Source organism: Emys orbicularis, chromosome 4 (genome assembly GCF_028017835.1).
Source record: "Emys orbicularis isolate rEmyOrb1 chromosome 4, rEmyOrb1.hap1, whole genome shotgun sequence".
NCBI lineage: Eukaryota > Metazoa > Chordata > Testudines > Emydidae > Emys > Emys orbicularis.
Window position 1 is genome coordinate 154,988,841 of NC_088686.1, and position 18,676 is coordinate 155,007,516.

The window sequence follows — 18,676 nt, forward strand, 5'->3', positions numbered from 1 at the left end:
GCCCAGCATCTGCAGCTGGGGCTCGGGGCTTCCCTTGGAGTTCCTTCTGGGGCTCAGGTGTCCATTTTTCTGGATGCCCCCAAATGGGCCAAGGCCCTTGTGTTAATCTGCCAGGAACTAGTATGTAGGAGCCCCCAGCTGAGGTGCTCCCAGCAACAGGGACCCACCTTCACATCTGGGAACCTCCTCTAGCTTCAGAAAGGTTGCTGGCTGCTGCCCTCAGAGCCTAGGTCTGAAGGCAGCACAGAAGTGAGGGTGACAATGCTGTGACCCCCCTACAACAACCTCTGAACTCCCCCATTCTCCCATTTTGGCGGGACCCCCATGGTTACAATACCATGAAATGTCAGATGGAAACATCTGAAATGGTGACATTGGTCAATTTCAAGGCCAGAGGGTTTTTAAATTAGTCAAAATGAGCTGTGAATTTGGTAGGGACCTGGCTGTTATGGAGGCCCTAGCAGGTTTGCACCCCAGTTCTCTTGAAAGGCCATGTAGAATTCATGCTGCCTGAGAAACTTCCCAGAATAAGCTACCAGGATTGGGGGGAAATGAAGGAAACCAACCAAAGCCTGAGCTAGGATGGAGAGCATTGATCCAAGCGGTGTTTGAACCCCTTCACCCCCACCTACCTGTTGGGATAATTAAAAGTAAGAAATACAAAATGGAGTCTGTGACATGTGACTTCAAGATTCAATCCTTGTTTACCTCAGGGGCACTGACTCAGAACTAGCCCCAACTGGTTAGAACTGGATTTTCCCACCTTTGGGCTCTGGACATTCCATCTGTTTTCCCGCCCAAATCCCTGAAGGTTCTATTACCTCAGATTTACCTCAGGCTTGTTTGGCATGGCCATTTGGGACAGTCCACTTTTCCCCGCCTTGACATCAATAAAGGACTGACTCCTGTGCGAATGAGGCTGCTGTCCATCTGAGCGGCAGCCTGTGCGCGGTACGGGTTTCATCATGGTTCCGACCATATCGACGAGAGTGACACCTATCCCGAAGACACCGGAGAAGACCTTCAACACCTACCATATCCTGCTGTTCCATCTCCAGAGGGCTTCTCTTCCACGGAGATCACCATCCATCTGCTGGGCTCCTCAGAGTTCCTCCTTGAAGGCTTTCCACTAGACGGATAGCCTGTCTCCTCTTCATTTTACACCACACCATACCTGGGGTATTGGTCCACTGGGTGATCAGATACCAGAGTGGGTTGTAGTTGCACTTCTGAGTAAAAGGGGTATCCATTTTCTTTCCCTCTACCACACCTGATTTATTTTAAGGGTTACCTTTTCCCCCCTTTGAGGCAACATGCCTGCCTGTGGTAAAATGGACAGAGGGGCGCTGATTTCTATTGGTGAACTTGCTACAGACCGTGGGCTTCAGCACAAGCCGTACAACCCATACTCTGAACTCTTGGATAAACAACAAAGTTGGCTTTTCAGAAACCTTTTCCCCCCAGTGCTCTGCATCCACTTGGGATTGTGCCCAGCAGAGGCTGGGGGAGGGGAGGGGAAGGCAGAGGAGGCCGTGCAAATGTCATAGCATCCGCACTACCCCACAGACACACACACACAGCAATGCACAGCATATTAGCCAGGACAGTAAATTATTTGGCCATAACTTACAAAGTCCTCAGTGTTGAAAGTACAATTTATCCAGAAAACTATGGGAGGGAAGGGAAGGAGAGTTGCAGTAACCAGCCTGGATTTCCAGTCTCTGGCCAGGCACATCCCCCTCTCCAGGGTTTTCACTGACTTCTTCTCCAAACTGGTCCTCCTGATATAAATTGAGGTCAAATCCTGGCCTTCAGGGACATTCGCAGGATCTTCACTGTTCCCAGCTGCAGCATCATCCTAGTTATCCTGCCTGATAAGGATCCCGCCAGGGCTCAGCTAAATGGCATGTGTCATGACAGGCTCTTTGCTGAGGGCCCTTGACAGCGCCCAATCAAGATCTGAATCGAACGGGCACATGCAGGTGCATTTCCTGACTTTTTACTGGAGTTCTGGACTCTCTCATGTTGCTGCTTCAAATGTTTCCGTCCTGCAATTCCAACTACCAGAATGTCCCATTATGTCCCTTTAGGTGGAGATCAGTGGGTATTCTCTATGAAGCTGCTTTATGTCTCTGCTAAAGAAATTACTTCTGAGAAGGACAGGCTGGTTCTTCCATTGTCTCCATTCACTCAAGAGAAATTATAGAGATTTGTAGCCATAGGTTGTACAGGACGACAAGATACTGCCTGTGAGCACGGGGGAGAGCAAGAGCGAGATGTTTTACTTTGTAATCAACAGGGTCCTTTCCTCTTGAGGTGGAAGCTTTTCCAAACTCACTTGCTGCCTCTGCTTCCTCCCTGCATAACTCCAGGTTTAGGCTGTGCAAGGAGCCAGAGAAGGCATGAGGGTCTCACCCATAGTTTTAATTCAGCTCCTGCTGCTTAACTTTGCTGTTCATGCATATCTCCTCGGTTAATATATAGTGGACCATTGTGAATATAACTTATTGATTTCAACAAGAGTGCTGTTTATTAAATTTAATCACCGTTTATTCCAAGTTTGTGGTTTTAATTGACTTGTTCTAAATAGCCTGGCTCCTAACGCTTTTAATTCTGGAAAGGTGCTAGAGTTCTAACATGAGGCTTAAATCTACCACTCCAAGCACCTCCTTGCCACAGATCAGGAGGCGGTGGCCTGGCCTTTTAGTTTCATAATAAGAAAGTTATATTTGCAGTTGCCAACTTTGCATTGTTTGTGGTTGACATTTCAAAAATGCTGACTTGGAAAAAAAAAACATTTGCAATTGTCAATCGCTTCCGAGCAAGGAGACATTTGAAATTCCAAAATGCTTACCTCCTTCTTTTTAAAGTAATTCTTTTTCTCTGCCATTGTGTTTAAGTTTAGTTTCTCCAAATAGCCACTGTATTAGTTTCAGAGGGGTAGCCATGTTAGTCTGTGTCAGCAAAAACAACGAGGAGTCCTTGTGGTACTTTAGAGACTAACACATTAATTTGGGCATAAGCTTTCGTGGGCTAGAACCCACTTCATCAGATGCACGGAGAAATGCAAGAACTTTGTTATTGGTGACCTTGTTCAGACCCATAGTTGGGCAAATTTGAAAAAAAAAAAAAGAAGCTGAACTAAAAAGCTAAAGTTCCTCATGCTCCCATTCTCTTTTATAGGCCAGTCTTGCTGGTCGGATTACACCTCCCAGTTGCTCCTTTTCAAAACCAAAATACTTCAGATTTCAGCTAAAATATACCAGCGCCAAAACATTTTGGATTTGCGGTTTTGTTCTTGAAAGCTCAAAAATTTCCAAGGGAGTAGGAGGGAATTTTGACCCGTTCTACATAGTAGGCCTCTATTAATAGTGAGGGTAATTAACCCTTTGAATGATTTACCAAGGGTCATGGTGGATACTTCATGGCCAATTTTAAAATCAAGATTGGATGATTTATTTAAAAGATATGCTCTAGTTTACAATGAAAAATATTGAAAAAAAAAATTATGACCTGTGTTATACAAGGAATCAGACTAGATGGGGGTTTTCAACTAGTCGTCTGCGAACACCTTGGGATCCACAGACTATATCTAAGGGGTCCTCAAAAGGTTGTTGTTACCATAGAACACTGTTTTTCAACCTGTGGTCTTTGGATTCCTAGGGGTCCACAGATGATGTCTAAGATTTCCACCTCCATTCAAAATTTTTGTTTGGTCCGCAAATGAAAAAAACCCACTGGACTAGATATTCAAAATGGTTTCTTTGGGCTTTGGAATCTATGACTAAATTAAATTTCCGTTTAGGCATCTCTTAAGAGATAACACGAGTCTCCACTGTACATCAGATTTATTGTTGTGGTACCCATTGCTTCTATCCCCTCCTCTGCCTCTTCTTTGACACAGAGCACAGTGACAGGAGAAATGGCTCCGGGGAACTACCCCACAGTTGCTGGCTTCATTTTCCGGGGAATAACTTCTCATGTTCCCCAGGTTCCCAGACACCCAGGCTGCCTGGCTCTCCGACTTCCCTTGCTGCCTGACATTAGACTTCCAGTCTCCCCTTCTCTCTGGGCTGCCCAGCTCCCCATCTGCTGCCTGGTGGGATGCTGAGATGCTCTGCTTCCCAGGCTGCCCAGTTTGCTGTCTGTCCACCAGGAGGGCAGGGGAGAGGCAGGCAACGGGACAGCCCAGTTGCCCTCCTGGTGGGGAGAGGGGTAGCTGTACAACCGGGAGAGCCAGAGAGCAAAAGGAATGGTTCAGCCTGGCTGTCTGCCACATGGGCAGGCAAAAGTCCCAGGGAACTGAGGGATCCAGGTTCCCATGTGAGTTAGATTTGGCAGCTGGCTGGATCCCCAGCTTCTTAGACTCACTTGATCTCTGGCAGCTCAGGTGATGAGTTTTCTGTCTGGGGGCGGGTGTCTCCAGTCTACCCACCAGGTGGCAAGCCAGTTCCCTGGCTGTCTGGACAGCTAACTCTCCAACTGTCCAGTTTCCCAGGAAGCAAACACTGCAGGTGTCCAAGCTACCTGGCTTCCCAGGTGCCAGTCTGCCCAGTTCTTCAGGCTGCTGGCTCCCCCTTCTGCCCACTTGGTAGACTTGGTAGGCTTTTACATTCCCCAGTCCTCCCTGCCCTGCTGCCCAGAGGGGTTGTGAGCTGCTCCACTTCCAAGCTTCACAACTTCCTGTCTGTCCACCATCTGCGCTGCCTGGGGGAAAGGGCAACCCAGCCGCCCACCAAAATTTTTCTGCCTTTCAGCAGCTGGAATGTTTTGGCGTTTCTGAATTTTAGTCCTGCAAACCAGTTCCACAGTTGTGACTTTTTGTCCTGGTGCAGGGAGGAAATTATTCCAAAACCATTTTTTTTTTAATGGGATGGAAGATCCATTTTCTGGCCACCTCTAATTCAAAATAAATGAACCCTTTCACCTGCAGTCATAGCAGCAACGACCGGGCAGTCCCCAAGCTGACAAGCTGTGCTCCTAAATGTATATTCAACACCTCAGTAGCACAAATATTCAAAGGTAAACAGAGGCTCAGAAACTTTGAGGAGACTCTGAGTAAGACCTTAGTCTGGTCCCATTGAAAGCAACAGCAAAACTCCCATTGACTTAAACAGGGACAAGAGGAGGCCCATAATGACTCTGATTATAAGGATAAGGTGATCTGGGAGTCAATAAAATGTTGGTATTTCTGTAATTTGTTATTATGACAGCCGTGGATAAGGAGGGTAGGAAACATAAAGGAGTCACTATATGATTCAATACGTTCAGGACAACTGAACCTGTATTCCCTCTCCGTGATCCCTCAAGGACACCCATTCTAGTCTAATTGTCCTGGTCAGGATGTCTCTTATGATCGGGATGACGAAGACCCGGGATCCCAGGAAATGGTGTGGGTGACTGCCAGGATGCCAAAGCTTGCTCCGGTATCCTCCATCTGTTCTTTCGTCTGTTCTCAAAGTCTCTTTCTCTCAGGCAGGGCCGGCTCCAGCTTTTTTGCCACCCCAAGCGGCGAAGAAGAAAAAAAAAAAGAAAATAAAAACCCGATTGAGCTGCCGCCGAAGAGGAAGAGAGGGAGTGAAGGACCCGCCACCGAATTGCCACCGAAGACTAAAGAGGCGTGATCGAGGTGCCGCCGAGGTGCCACCACAGACCCGGACGTGCCGCCCCTTTCTATTGGCCGCCCCAGGCACCTGCTTCCTTCGCTGGTGCCTGGAGCCGGCCCTGCTCTCAGAACCCAGAAAAGAAGTCTTGGGTGTAATCTCCCATCCCTGCCAGCGAAGGTCTAGTTGGTGCTTGGTCCTGCCAGGAGTGCAGGTGACTGGACTTGATGACCTCTTGAGGTTCCGTTCAGTCCTACGATTCTATGAGGAATGATAGTCATCGTCCTGACTCGGTCCTGGGACGATCAGAGTCAGCTGGACATTATTCAGACTAAGGACCTGATCCTACAAACACTTATTTACATGCTTAACTTTACTCATATGAGGAGTCCCAATGAAGTCAATGTGTTGTTGTCCCACTTTTATATCTTCTTCCCACTTGCTGGAAAGCTCTTTTGCTGTGACTTGGGTTCCCACTGTGTAGTGCTATCTTTGAGAGGTTTCTATTGTACACAGTTCCTGGGGTAATCCTTGTGCTTGTGTGCATTTCCTCAATGAGCCATTAACATTGTTTGGCCTTGTTATTGTTGTACCTGAAAGGTGGCTTGTGGGTGTTTTCAACCTCACAACATGTTTCAGTAACACACACATAGCCAAACTTCATAACTTTGCATACGACGATAGCACATACAATCCAACGAGATATTAATGTCTAGCAGATCAAGACTTTTAGGACGATACCCCACAAGACATACTTTATACCAAATGTATCCGAATTACATGACAGTGGTGAATATTGGAGTGTCAGGGTGTCACGAGCATATTCTATCCTCCAATCACCTTTAAACCCTCTCTGATTGGTCCACACTTATAGTCCTATCACAATGGCTAAATTTGGCTGTCAATCAAAGCTGTTACATAACAAGACTTAGTATTATGGTCTGTTTAGCATTATGGTCTGGTGACCCATACCTAGTTTTGGACTGAGCCTGCCTGCCTGACCCCTCCCTGCAGGGATGGAGTGATCTTTACTTGGCCCCAGTCTACACTTGTCTGCCTGCCAACCTAGGCTGAACTGAAAGTGCTATCTCCTACCCGATTACCAAACTATTAAACTGTAAACAATTACCTCATCCTTTTCAAGAGGTATCCAATGGTTAATTTATGCCTCTTAATGTTAACGTCTGCTGTTGCCACCCTATTTTTTTTACCAATGTAGTTCATTTTATTGTGGTTCTTCCCCTATTTTCGGTTAATGGCAGCAAAGTCCCGTTTTCAGCGCTGTGCTTAGGGAACAGAATACAGCAGCCTCCTAAACCCAATCCAGCAATGCAGGATTGTGCCCCCTTGTGCATTTATTAGGATTTGGTCTGGGCCCGTTTTAAACGTCCCAAGCAATAGGGCTTCCACCGTTTCCCAGAGAGAGCTCGCTGAGGACGTTAAGAGCTAGGTTAAATTGTTCTGCAGCATCCATCCAAAGCATGTCAGCTTATGACAACACAGTTGTTAGATCACATTGTCTAGCTCTTAAGGGTAGGATCCACGAAGCAGGTGCCTAAGCTGTCTGATTCCAGGTGGTGAGTTCCTGTTTGGGGCTCGCTAAGGTGACATAGGGGCGTTAGTGCAGCATGGATATAGGCGCCTATCTCTGAGAAACGGGGCAGGGCTTTCACATGTGCCTGTTGTTGGCCTCTCTCCCATTGCCTAGGGAGCAGCAGCGCTGGCTTTTGTGGGCGGCATTCTTAGGCCCTTCTCTCTCCTCATGCATTGCACAGGGAGCTTAGGGGCCTACCTCAGTTTTGTGCATCATGGTGTGTTCCTGTGATTTTCCAGGTGCTGTGAAACTCAGCATTGCAACGCCTCAGTCCCTTCGTGTGTCCCACCCAGAGGCGCCGATTCCGTGGGTGCTCCGGGGCTGGACTACCTCTGGGAAAAAAATGGTGGGTGCTCAGCACCCACTGGCAGCCCCTCTATCAGTTCCTCCCCCTTCCCCCAGTGGGTCCCGCCTGCCGTCAGGCCCCGCCAATCAGCACCTCCTGCCCGCCGCGGATCAGCTGTTTTGCGGCGTGCAGGAGGCACGGGGGGAGGGGGAAAAGTGAGGGGGGCATGCACTTGTTAGGGGGAGGAGCAGGGACAGGAAGAGGCAGGGCAGAGATGGAAGCTTGGGGGAAGGGGTAGAGTGGGGGTGGGGCCTGGGGCAGAGCAGGGGTTGAGCACCCTCCAGGAAAGCACAAAGTCAGCTCCTGTGGTCCCACCCAAAGTACTTCACAAAAAGGAAGTAGCATCCTTATCACCATTTCATAGCTGGGGAAATTGACCAGGCAGAGTGACTTGCTGCAGTGATTAGGCCAAGGAGGCAGGTCTGATTCCCAGACTTGTGCCCAGCCCAGTACAGCTTAGTTGCTATCAATGCTCTTGCTGCGCTTTGCACTGTTACTGCAGAATTCTGCCATGGGAAATGCCAGGTATTAATTATTACTACTCTTTGGGTGTCACTGTTTCCACTCACGGTTCCTATCCCGCAGCCCTGCGCCTTTGCTGATGGACAATCGGGTCTTGCTCTTTTGACATTTTGACACGGTGGGGACCTGGCTTTATAATTTCATTAGAAAATCAAAACAGTTTGAAGCCGTTCTTTTTGGTTCCTTTCCCCCCAGATCTCGTCGTCCTCTTGATTTGCTGGTAAAACACAGGTGGCTTTGATAGGTGTGCGGGGCTTTAAAATACGTACTTCAGACAATACAATGAGGAAAATAATAGAGCCTGTGAAAGAAGATGCCTACTTTATCTGAGACATGTTTTAAAAGGGCTGGGGGTGTGGTGGGAGCTGGAGTAGTCATAGTCTGCTGTAGAGAATCACATTTCATTTCAGTTCCCCAGGATGAAAAGGTGATGCTGGCTAATTTGAACCTGGTTATTAAGATCCCACTTTAAAACTCAGAGTCAATTAAGCTCTGTTCTCCTCCCCAGCTGTGGGCCTTGGTTTGTTGTTAACCAGGTCACAGAGAAATTGCTTTCACCATAAAACTTGCACTTTCTTTGCTGGAAGTAAAACACTGCTCAGATCTGGCCTGATGGAAGAGGTTTTTAGAATCATAGAATATCAGGGTGGGAAGGGACCTCAGGAGGTCATCTAGTCCAACCCCCTGCTCAAAGCAGGACCAATCCCCAGACAGATTTTTGCCCAGATCCCTAAATGGCCCCCTCAAGGATTGAACTCACAGTCCTGGGTTTAGCAGGCCAATGGAGTTCTAAGCTTTAGCCATTTAGGGTATGTCTACACTATCGGCGGGTAGCGATCGATACAGTCTAGACGCGATAAATCGACCCCCGAGCCCTCTCCTGTCGACTCCTGTACTCCAGCGCCGCGAGAGGCGCAGCAGAGTCGATGGGGGAGCGGCAGCAGTCGACTCACCACGGTGAAGACACCACGGTAAGTTGATCTAAGTACATTGATTTCAGCTGCGTTATTCACATAGCTGAAGTTGCGTAACTTAGATCGACACCCTCCCCCCCCCCCCGTGTAGACCAGGGCTAAGTCATGCTGGCTCCCCACGTTTATCTACGGGGAGAATTTAGGCCAAAATGGGTGTGACTGTCTGTACCCCTATGGTCACTGCTTTTATAGACTATGATAAAACTTGTACAATGTATGCCTTGTGAAAACTCATAATTTGCTGATCATTATTGTCCTGGTAAAATGTCTGTGGCAACATTGTATGTAAAGTTTTAAGAGTCTACTCTATGATATTATTAAGCCATGTTCCAAGTCTGGAGAGCAGTCACAAACCAGTTTGCCAAAGACAAAAAGCTAGCAGAAGCTTCAGCCAGCTATCAACAAAATCAAATGGACCATCACCTGGTTAAGTGGCCATTCTTTGGCAGGAAAGAGGATGTGGGCGAAAATCTACATCCTGACAAAGAAACAGCTGGGGGTTCCCATCCACACAGACTTTCTGTCTCCTGAACCTCAGCTGGAGATGTTTATCAAAGAAGAGAAAGAGCTATAAGAAGGGAAAGCAGATGCCTCAAATTATTCCTCCCTTTCTCTCTACATGGCATCCACACCACCTGTAGATAGGGCCCTACCAAATTCATGTGTGTGCTTTTACCCTACAGGATACAGATTTCATGGGGGAAATCAGTGTTTCTCAAATTGGGGGTTCTGACCCAAAGGGTGGTCGGGGGGAGGGGGTAGCAAGGTTATTTTAAGGGGGTCATGGTATTGCCACCCTTATTTCTGTGCTGCCTTCAGAGCAGCACCCACCAGCAGCAGTGCAGAAGTAAGGGTGGCAATACCATACCAGGCCATCCTTACTTCGTACTGCTGCTGGCGGCGGCTCTGCCTTCAGAGCTGGGCTCCCGGCCAGCAGCAGCCACTCTTCAGCTGACCAGCTCTGAAGGCAGCACTGCCGCCAGCAGCAGCGCAGAAGTAAGGGTAGCAGTACCGCAATCCCCACTACAATAACCTTGTGACCCCCCTGCCACAACTCCTTTTTGGGCCAGGACCCCATCAATGACAACACTATGAAATTGCAGATTTAAATAGCTGAAATGATGAAATTTATGATTTTCAAAATCCTATGCCTGTGAAATTGACCAAAATGGGCTGTGACTTCCGTAGGGCCCTACCTGTAGAACAAAAGAAACGGCTTTGCACTGGGGGAGGGATCCTGATTGAAAGACATTCAGCCCAGAAGACTTGCTAAAGCGTGGTGAGAGAGACTTTGCTTTGAATTCACACAGCTGGTTAAGTTAGGCATTAGTTGCATTTTACTCCTATTTTCTTGTAACCAATTCTGACTCTTTCATAGTCACTTAAAATTTATCTTCTGTAGTTAATAAACTTGTTTTATCTAAACCACTTTGCTTGGATTGAAGTGTTTGGGAAACTCCATTTGGGGATAAGAGGATTTGTGCCTATCATTTCCTATTAATAAAATGACAGACTTGATACGAGCCTGTATTGTCTAGGAGAGGGCTGGGCAGTACAAGACGTACATTTCTGGGGGAAAGTCTGGGACTAGGAATTTGCTGGTGGTGTTCTGCAGTGTAATTAAAGAGTGGCTGGCTATTGCACTCAGCCCTGGTCTACACTGGGGGGTGGAGGAGGTCGATCTAAGTTATGCAACTTCAGCTACGTGAATAACGTAGCTGAAGTCGATGTACTTAGATCGACTTACCATGGTTTCTTCACCGCGGTGAGTCGACTGCTGCCACTCCCCCGTCGACTCTGCCTGCGCCTCTCACAGTGCTGGAGTACAGGAGTCGACAGGAGAGCGCTCGGGGGTTGATTTATCGCATCTAGACTAGACGTGATAAATCAATCCCTGCTGGATCGATTGCTGCCCGCCGATCCGGTGGGTAGTGTAGACATACCCTCAGACAATATAACTAGGAGTAACTTACATGCTGGAGGCTGTGTCTGAGCAGAAAAGGAGTGGTAGCTCAGTGAAGCAGTGTAAAAGGCACCCCAGGCTAGAGAATTGAGGGGACGCAGCTGTTTATCAGTCCAGATTGTATCCTGAGAAATATAACAATGGGGAAAAAGTTTCTGCCCTCAGCTGGTTTCATCAGCAGATGCTCCTTCCCTGATCTAAATACTATGTAAACGTAAGTTTAAAATCACTGGGCTGGATTTTGCTCTTAGTGACCTTGGTGTAAATCCAGAATGATCTCACTTATGTGAATGGAGTCAGGGTTGGATTCTGCTCTCAGTCATAGTGGTTTATATCCACAGTAATCCTTTTGGGTTTACTGGGGTCACTCTGCATTTATTCTAGTAAGAGATCAGAATCGAGTCCTTTGAATTACTGTGTTTATAGGTGAGAAACCCATGGTGGCTGATACTGCAGTCTGCCCCAGTGAACGGGGGCTAGATGGAGACTGGGCAGTAGCCAAAACTGAGGCGAAGTGGGGATAGTGGGTGGGGAAACCCAGAGACAGTGGGGTACTGCCAGGGGGGCAGCACCCAAGACAAGGGCACTGGGGTCCTGGGAGGGACACGGGGGCCAACGGCAAGCAGATCACTGGCTTGCAGAGGGCGCTCCTGGGTTGAAGAGCTAATTTCTGAGGATGACCAGTAGGAAGAAACCGCAGGGGTGAGTCTGTGCTGTGCTACAGGGTGTTATCCACAATCTGAACATGGCTCTAGATTTTAAAGGAACAAACAGAGACCAGAACGCTCAAGCCTATTTACTAATATGAACAACCAGAATGCAACCCTGACTCCAGAGACGTCAGGGGTGCCGCTCCGAATTTACACCAGAGTACTGAAGAATAAATCTGCCCCTAATGCTGATGCAATCAGGGGTTACAGAAATTGAGCTCTATTAAAGACTCCCCATCATTTTCTTTGTTTCCCTTTAATCTTTTCCAGGAATCAGAACACCACCCAACGTGACAGAGAGATACAGAATGCTCCTTCAAATCCCCATCTTACCCTGCAGCAATCCAGGCAATAGGATTCAAATCTTTCACACAGACCTCTGACCTCCCACCCTCACCCTCCACTTCCTGTGACCCTCTAAGGAGCTCAGTTCACCCATACAGAATCCCTACACCCACAGACCTCTCTCTTCCCCACAGCTGTGTTTTTTCTGGACACCACAGACCACAAAAAACAAAACAAAAAACACATGCCATCTTTTAGCTCCAAATATTTATTGTCACCTCTTAGATCTAACTACAGGAAGCTCCCGACACCGATAGAAAAATAGCATTACTAAAAAAAAAAAAAAGATACAGAATTAAAAAAATCAGCCCTACAGAAAAACATTAGATAAATTCAAACACCCCTCCCTTAAAAGCTACATAGTGTGAAGGCCCTGATCTTGCCACAAGTAGATTTCCTGCATTGTCTCTCTCAGCTCCTCGTAACATTGATTGAAACGGTTGGAGAGACATCTCTGCATTATGACAACTCACAAAGCTGCAGGAGAGAGATCTTTGGGTTATGACAACTCATGGAGCTGTGGGAGAAAGATCTCTGGGTTATAATGTCCTGTGAAGTTGTGGGAAAAAGATCTCTCTCTTTCCTGCTAAGATGAAATCTTGCCAATCCCTTTACTTCCCCTCTCTGTGTTTATAAAGATCCCCGGAATTAAAATAGACATGCCCTCCCCTTTAAAAAAAAAAAAAGAGAGGCTAAAAAATATTACTTAAAAAGGGCATTTTAACAGCAGTCACTTCTCTAAAGCAAACTGGGTTTCCTTTGGTTTTAGAAAAGGTTTCCCCGCGTGAATCAAAGAAGCAAATAACTGACTTAAGGAGAGGGTGAGGGGTGGGTGGAAGACCTGGCTAAGCAGAGAGCAGGGATTCTAGCCAGTTACTCTGAAGATTCAGTGGCCACCACTGTCAAAAGCAGCGAGTGATTAGGGGTGTCTCCGTTTTTATGGAAGTCAAATTGGGGGAGACCCCCTTACACGGAAAGTGATTCCCCCGAAAGCGCTCAGTGCTCGCCCTCTGAAAATCAGGCTCAGACTGAGCACCCCAAATAACTAGCCAGTTTGGAAAAAATCTTAGTCATTTGCTTTTTCTCCTCCTTCCCCCTCTCCCACCCCATTGTTCAATCACAGCTTTTCCATGCCACATCTTGATGCTAGCTTGTTGTTTTAAAAAGCTTTGGTCTCTTCTCTCCCAGAAGTCTAGATTTCCATTTCGTCCTCTGTTCCAATCTCTAGACCCCACTTCTCCCCGAGCGCCAGGGATAGAACCCCGGTGTCCTGACTCCCAGGCCCCCTTGCCCACTCTAAACCACTACCCACCATTCCCCTACCGGAGCTGGGAAGAAAACCCAGAAGTCCTGACTCAAAGCCCTCCTCTAACCTATTCAGCTCCAAGAACAGAAGAATCATCTTTTCTTAAGTATAAATAGTTCCACATGGCTGTTGGGGTTTTATAAAGAATTCTGCCTTGCAGATATAACTCCATCAAAGCTCCCACTGATCCCCATTGACAGCTTTGCCTGTAGAAATACAACAGGGCTGGGGGAAGGGCTGGGGTTTATTTTTTAAACCTTAGCAACACCAGGAATGTATGTTCTTATTTTATTTCCCTGTGAAGCATCGGGTGAGGAGGCTCGAGAGCTTAACAGAACTCCCAAGGCAAAGGGTTGGTGAACTTTTAACAAAGAAGATTTTTCTCCAGAGTGTCTGTTATGCTGTGATGTACATGGGAATGTTGGTAATATTTTTATGATCCATATGCGTGTCTCAGTTTCCCCGTGCACTTTGTATGGCTACACACTGAGTAGAGCGGGGAATGAGGGCTGGCAGAATGGCAGGTGGACCGTCTGAAATGGTACCAAGGTGTCTTTAGGAGCAGAAAAGAATCAACACACCTGAATGAAAGATCTGGAAGACATAATGGGAGCCCCAGTGACTGAACAAGAATGCTGGGCCTGGAAAGAGCAGGCAACTTCCACCGACACTCTACAGGGAGGAAAGAGCTCAGCATCACTGCTAATACGCAATGGGCTGCATTGCTCCCTGAGACGAGAATGTCTCCGCAGAAGTCTGATCTCAGTCGGACTCGCTGTAGGAGCTCCCGGTGGCAAACAGGGGTGCTGGAGTCTGAAGGCCCAATCCTGGAGTCGGAGAGGCTGCATGGCCTCCCCTGGTGGCACTGTGTGTCCCCCTGAGGGTCTGCCACACTAAAAGGGTTACTCCCAGGAGACTGTTTAAAGGCCAGGATGTAGCACAGACCTGGTAAACCCATGTCTGATGGGGCATTCACCCCACACCACCTCTGAAGGGCTTAACATGGCTAGTTGGACCAATTAACCACCAAGGGCTGCACCTGGAGGGGGGCAGAGAGGACTAATTAAAGGATGAAGCTCACCTGGACAGGAATAGGAAGGGCTTGTAGAAAGCCAGGTAGCTGAGGGCAGAAAGGGGCTGCATGGAGGAGATCTACCGTCACTCTGTGGGGCTTGAGAGAGCAGTGAGCTTGGCCCAGAGGGAAAGGCAAACCTGGAGGAAGATGGAGAGGAAGCTGGACAGAGACAATGTAGGAAGCAGACCAAGGAAACAACAGTGATGTGTGGGACAGAGCAGGGTAGGGTCCCTGAGCTGGAACCCAGAGAAGGGGCCAGGCCTGGGTTCCTCTACCAGCCACTGGGGAAATGGCCCCATTGATGGGCCAGAGGGCCAAGCCACGAAGAGGGAGCCATTGAATCCCGAGAGACAGACGGAGTGAGCACGTGTAGGAAGGGCGTCAGACTGGCAGAGCTAATCCCCAGCTGTGGCCACAAGGAGGTGCTCCTGTGGTGAGTAGAGCACCCCATGACGCAGACATTTGACTTAGCTCAATATTAACACAGGCAAAGAATCTGAGAGGCTCACTTTGTTGTCACTTATCTACTTCAGTTACCCAAGGAACATGTTGGGAGAGAAAATCTTGATTTTTAAAGATTTGGACCAAAACTTTCAATGGTGACAGGCAGTGGCCAACTGTTAATGGTTAAGGGGGCCCAATTTTCAGACAATGCTGAGCACTTCCACCTGAAAATTAGGCCTCTAAGATATCTCACACAATGGACATCCTCTGAGATTGCTATTGAAAACTCCTAGCCTTAACTTATATTTTAAAGCCATTCTCTAGGTTTAACTGATCAGACCCAATTCTCGAGTCTTCCCAAGAGACTTCCAAGTTATACAACTCCCAAATTTCTAACGTCCCAAGCAGGTTGATTCCTTCCGTCCCTTCCCCAGGCTTTGTTTTGTGCATCATAAAGTAGTAAAATTAAAGGGCACAATCCCCAGTTTTATTTCCTTTTCCAGGATCCCTTTACATTTCTTCTCCTAGTTGGTTGAGAGAAATGAGACATCAATCGTGGATCTTAATTACTGCAAACCAGATTAAGAAAAGACCTAGAGATCTATGCTCTACAGCTAACTCAGAGCATGAACAAAGCAGGTGAAATGAGGGTCACTTCTGGCTTAGACAATTACTCATCAAATACAGAATAATAAGCACTTTTCATCTATGACTCTCAAAACACTAGAAAAAAGCTGGGTACCATTATTCTCATTTGACAGATGAAGAAGAAACTGAGGCACAGAAAGGTAAAGTGCCAGAGCTGGGTGTAGAACCCAGGAGGTCTGATTGTCAGGCCCCTGCTCTAAACTATACACCTATCCACAACTGCAAACAAACTCTGATTTCACCTTCTATAACCCACACATAGCTGGGAATCTAATCCATGAGTCCTGGCTCCCAGCCCCCTCTGCTATCACCCACTAGACCCTACTCCCCATCCTGAGGACAGAACCCAGAAGTTCTGATTCCCAGGGCTAATCACTAAACCTCACTATGTTTGCTTATTTCCTCTGTACAAATCCCTGTGGCACACATCACAGCTGGATGATTTGCCTTAGCATTTCCTGCCACTTTGGGATCCTCGCAGAGGCCACCTGCATCTTGATCCACTGTAAGTGGGGGAGGGAGGAAGGGGCTTCAGATCAGGCCTGTAGCTTGCTGCAGGCAAAAGGGCATTGGCATACATGGGGGTAGGGGCCAGGGTTTCCGAGATGGATGGGTATGTCTTGCTGACCAATAGGGGTTGGAAGAAAGGACACCAATTTACTCTCTATAAAGGTGCCCTTGTCCCCCCAGAAGGCACATCAATGTCTCCCTTATAGAGGCCCCCGATCCCCAGAGCATGTCAATTTCACCCTCTAGAGAGACACCAGTGCCCCCCTCTCCATCTGCTGGGTGTCTACTTGGTGTGTGTCCTCTGGTGCTTCATGAGCGCGGAGCTGTCTCCAAAGCCCTTCCCGCAGTCGGTGCATTTGTAGGGCCGCTCTCCGGTGTGGGTGCGCCGGTGGTTGTTGAGCTTGGAGCTGTCGATGAAGCACTTCCCACACTCAGGGCACTTGTAGGGCCGCTCCCCGGTATGGATGCGCTGGTGTTTCATCAGGGATGAGTTGCAGCCAAAGCTCTTCCCGCAGTCGACGCACTTGTAAGGCTTTTCACCCCGGTGGATCCGCCGGTGCTCCACCAGGTGGGAGCTGACGCTGAAGCGCTTCCCGCACTCGGTGCACTCGTAGGGCCGCTCGCCGCGGTGGATCCGCCGGTGCTGCATGAGCGACGAGCTCTGGTTGAAGGTCTTGCCGCACTCGGGGCAGCTGTAGGGTCTCTCTCCGGTGTGGATGCGCCGGTGCTTGATGAGGTTGGAGCTCTGGCTGAAGCTTTTCCCGCAGTGGCCACAGCTGTAGGGTTTCTCCCCAGTGTGGATGCGCCGGTGCTGGCTCAAGTTGGAACTGCTGCTGAAACTCTTACCGCACTCAGCACAGCTGTAGGGCTTTTCGCCTGTGTGGGTGCGGACGTGCTGGGCGAAGGAGCCGAGGCTGAAGCTCTTCCCGCACTCGCTGCAGATGAAGGGCTGCTCCCCGATGTGGGTGTGGTAATGCTTCACCAGGGTGTAATTGCGGTTGAAACTCTTCCCGCACTCGGTGCATTGGTAGGGCCGCTCACCTGTGTGGATGCGCTGGTGCTGGAAGAGGTGGGAACTCTGGCTGAAGGTCTTTTCACACTGGTCGCACTTGTAGGGGCGCTCCCCGGTGTGGATGCGCTGGTGCTCCAGGAGGTTGGAGCTGAGAACAAAGCTCTTCCCGCAGTCGGTGCATTTGTAGGGCTTCTGGCCCGTGTGGATGCGCTGGTGCTGGACCAGGTGGGAGCTCTGGCTGAAGCTCTTCTCGCAGTCCGAGCAGCTGTAGGGGCTCTCCCCCAGCTGGGCTCGGTTGTGCTCCATCATCATCCTGATGCCGATCTCCTCTGGAGACATTGCGTTGATCTCCTCCGGCCATCCAGCCCCGCTGGCCTCTTCTTGCTTAATGCTCTGGGACATCCAGTGTGGCTCTGCTCCCGTAAGCCCTTCCTTCTTCGGACTCTTCACCTCCATCCTGGCACCTGCTGGGAGAGAGGGAGAATCCAGCCAGGGCTCATTCACTGGGGAGAGAGTGAGTGGCAAATCTGATGGGTAGGTGAATTTCCCCAAACCCTTCCCCAGAGGGGAAGTGGCTTTGCTCCAACGATCCAGCTGAGCCCTCAGAGGAAAGCTTGGGAGGGAAATTTGATAATGGACTCTTCAATCTAGAAGATGAAGGTCTAACACAATCCAAAGGCCGGAAGTTAAGGCTAGACAAATTCAGACTGGAAATATGGTGTAAATGTTTAACCTTGAGGGGAATTAACCATCAAAACAACTTGGCAAGGGTCACGATGGATTCTTCATCTTCGGCAAATTTTAAATCAAGATAGGATTCTTTCTGAAAAGATTTGCTCTAGTTCTAAAGCAATTATTCTGGGGAAGTTCAACAGCCTGTGTTATACAGCTGGCAAGACGAGATAAAACCCATGCTTCGGGCCTTGGGATCTGTGAGGGTCGGATACTGAGCAAGACAGGGCAGAACAAATTCTGGCTGGAAATTAGAAGGTTTCTAACCATCAGAGAAGTGAGATTCTGGAACAGCTTCCCAATGGGGAGTGTGTGTGTGGGGGAGGGGGAATAAAGATTAATTTTAAGAGAACTGGACAAATTTGAGTGCAAATGGGATGTGGGAGGGCGGGGCTCATTTCTGGTTTATGTCTTATGTTCCTAAAAACTCATACTTCAGGGTTTCAGTTGTCCACCTAGAGTGACCGGATGTCCCGATTTTATAGGGACAGTCCCGATTTTTGGGTCTTTTTCTTATATAGGCTCCTATTACCCCTCACCCCGCCCTGATTTTTCACATTTGCTGTCTGGTCACCCTATGTCCACCGGCAGGAGACAGGGAGGGATTTTTTCCCCCAAGTGTGTTTTGGGAGGCTGGCTTTTTCCCCTCGTCTTCTTCCTCTGAAGCACTGGTCATGGCCATGGCTGGAGATGGGACACAAGCAGTGGAACAGGGCTCTGAGGTAGCACCGAGCACTCTCTGGTGCTTGGCTGGCTAGGTCGAGCTCACATGCTCAGGGTCTAACTCAGTGATTTTCAGCCTTCCCAGACGACTGGACCCCTTTCAGGAGCCTGATTTGTCTTGCGTACGCCCAAGTTTCACCTCCCTTAAAAACGACTTGCTTACAACATC

General features: G+C 48.6%; 1 protein-coding gene across 1 annotated transcript in view; it reads right to left on the reverse strand.

The window, feature by feature from the left end:
• LOC135877330 (zinc finger protein 208-like) overlaps window positions 1-17,391 on the reverse strand; it is a 295,762-nt gene extending 278,371 nt beyond the window's left edge. Inside the window, exons 1-2 of the mRNA XM_065402759.1 lie at window positions 17,002-17,391; window positions 16,481-16,920 (exon numbers count right to left, since the gene is read on the reverse strand). Coding sequence (XP_065258831.1) covers window positions 16,481-16,920; window positions 17,002-17,391 — 830 coding nt within the window. The remainder of the gene's footprint in view (window positions 1-16,480; window positions 16,921-17,001) is intronic.
• Between the last annotated feature and the right edge of the window lie 1,285 nt (window positions 17,392-18,676).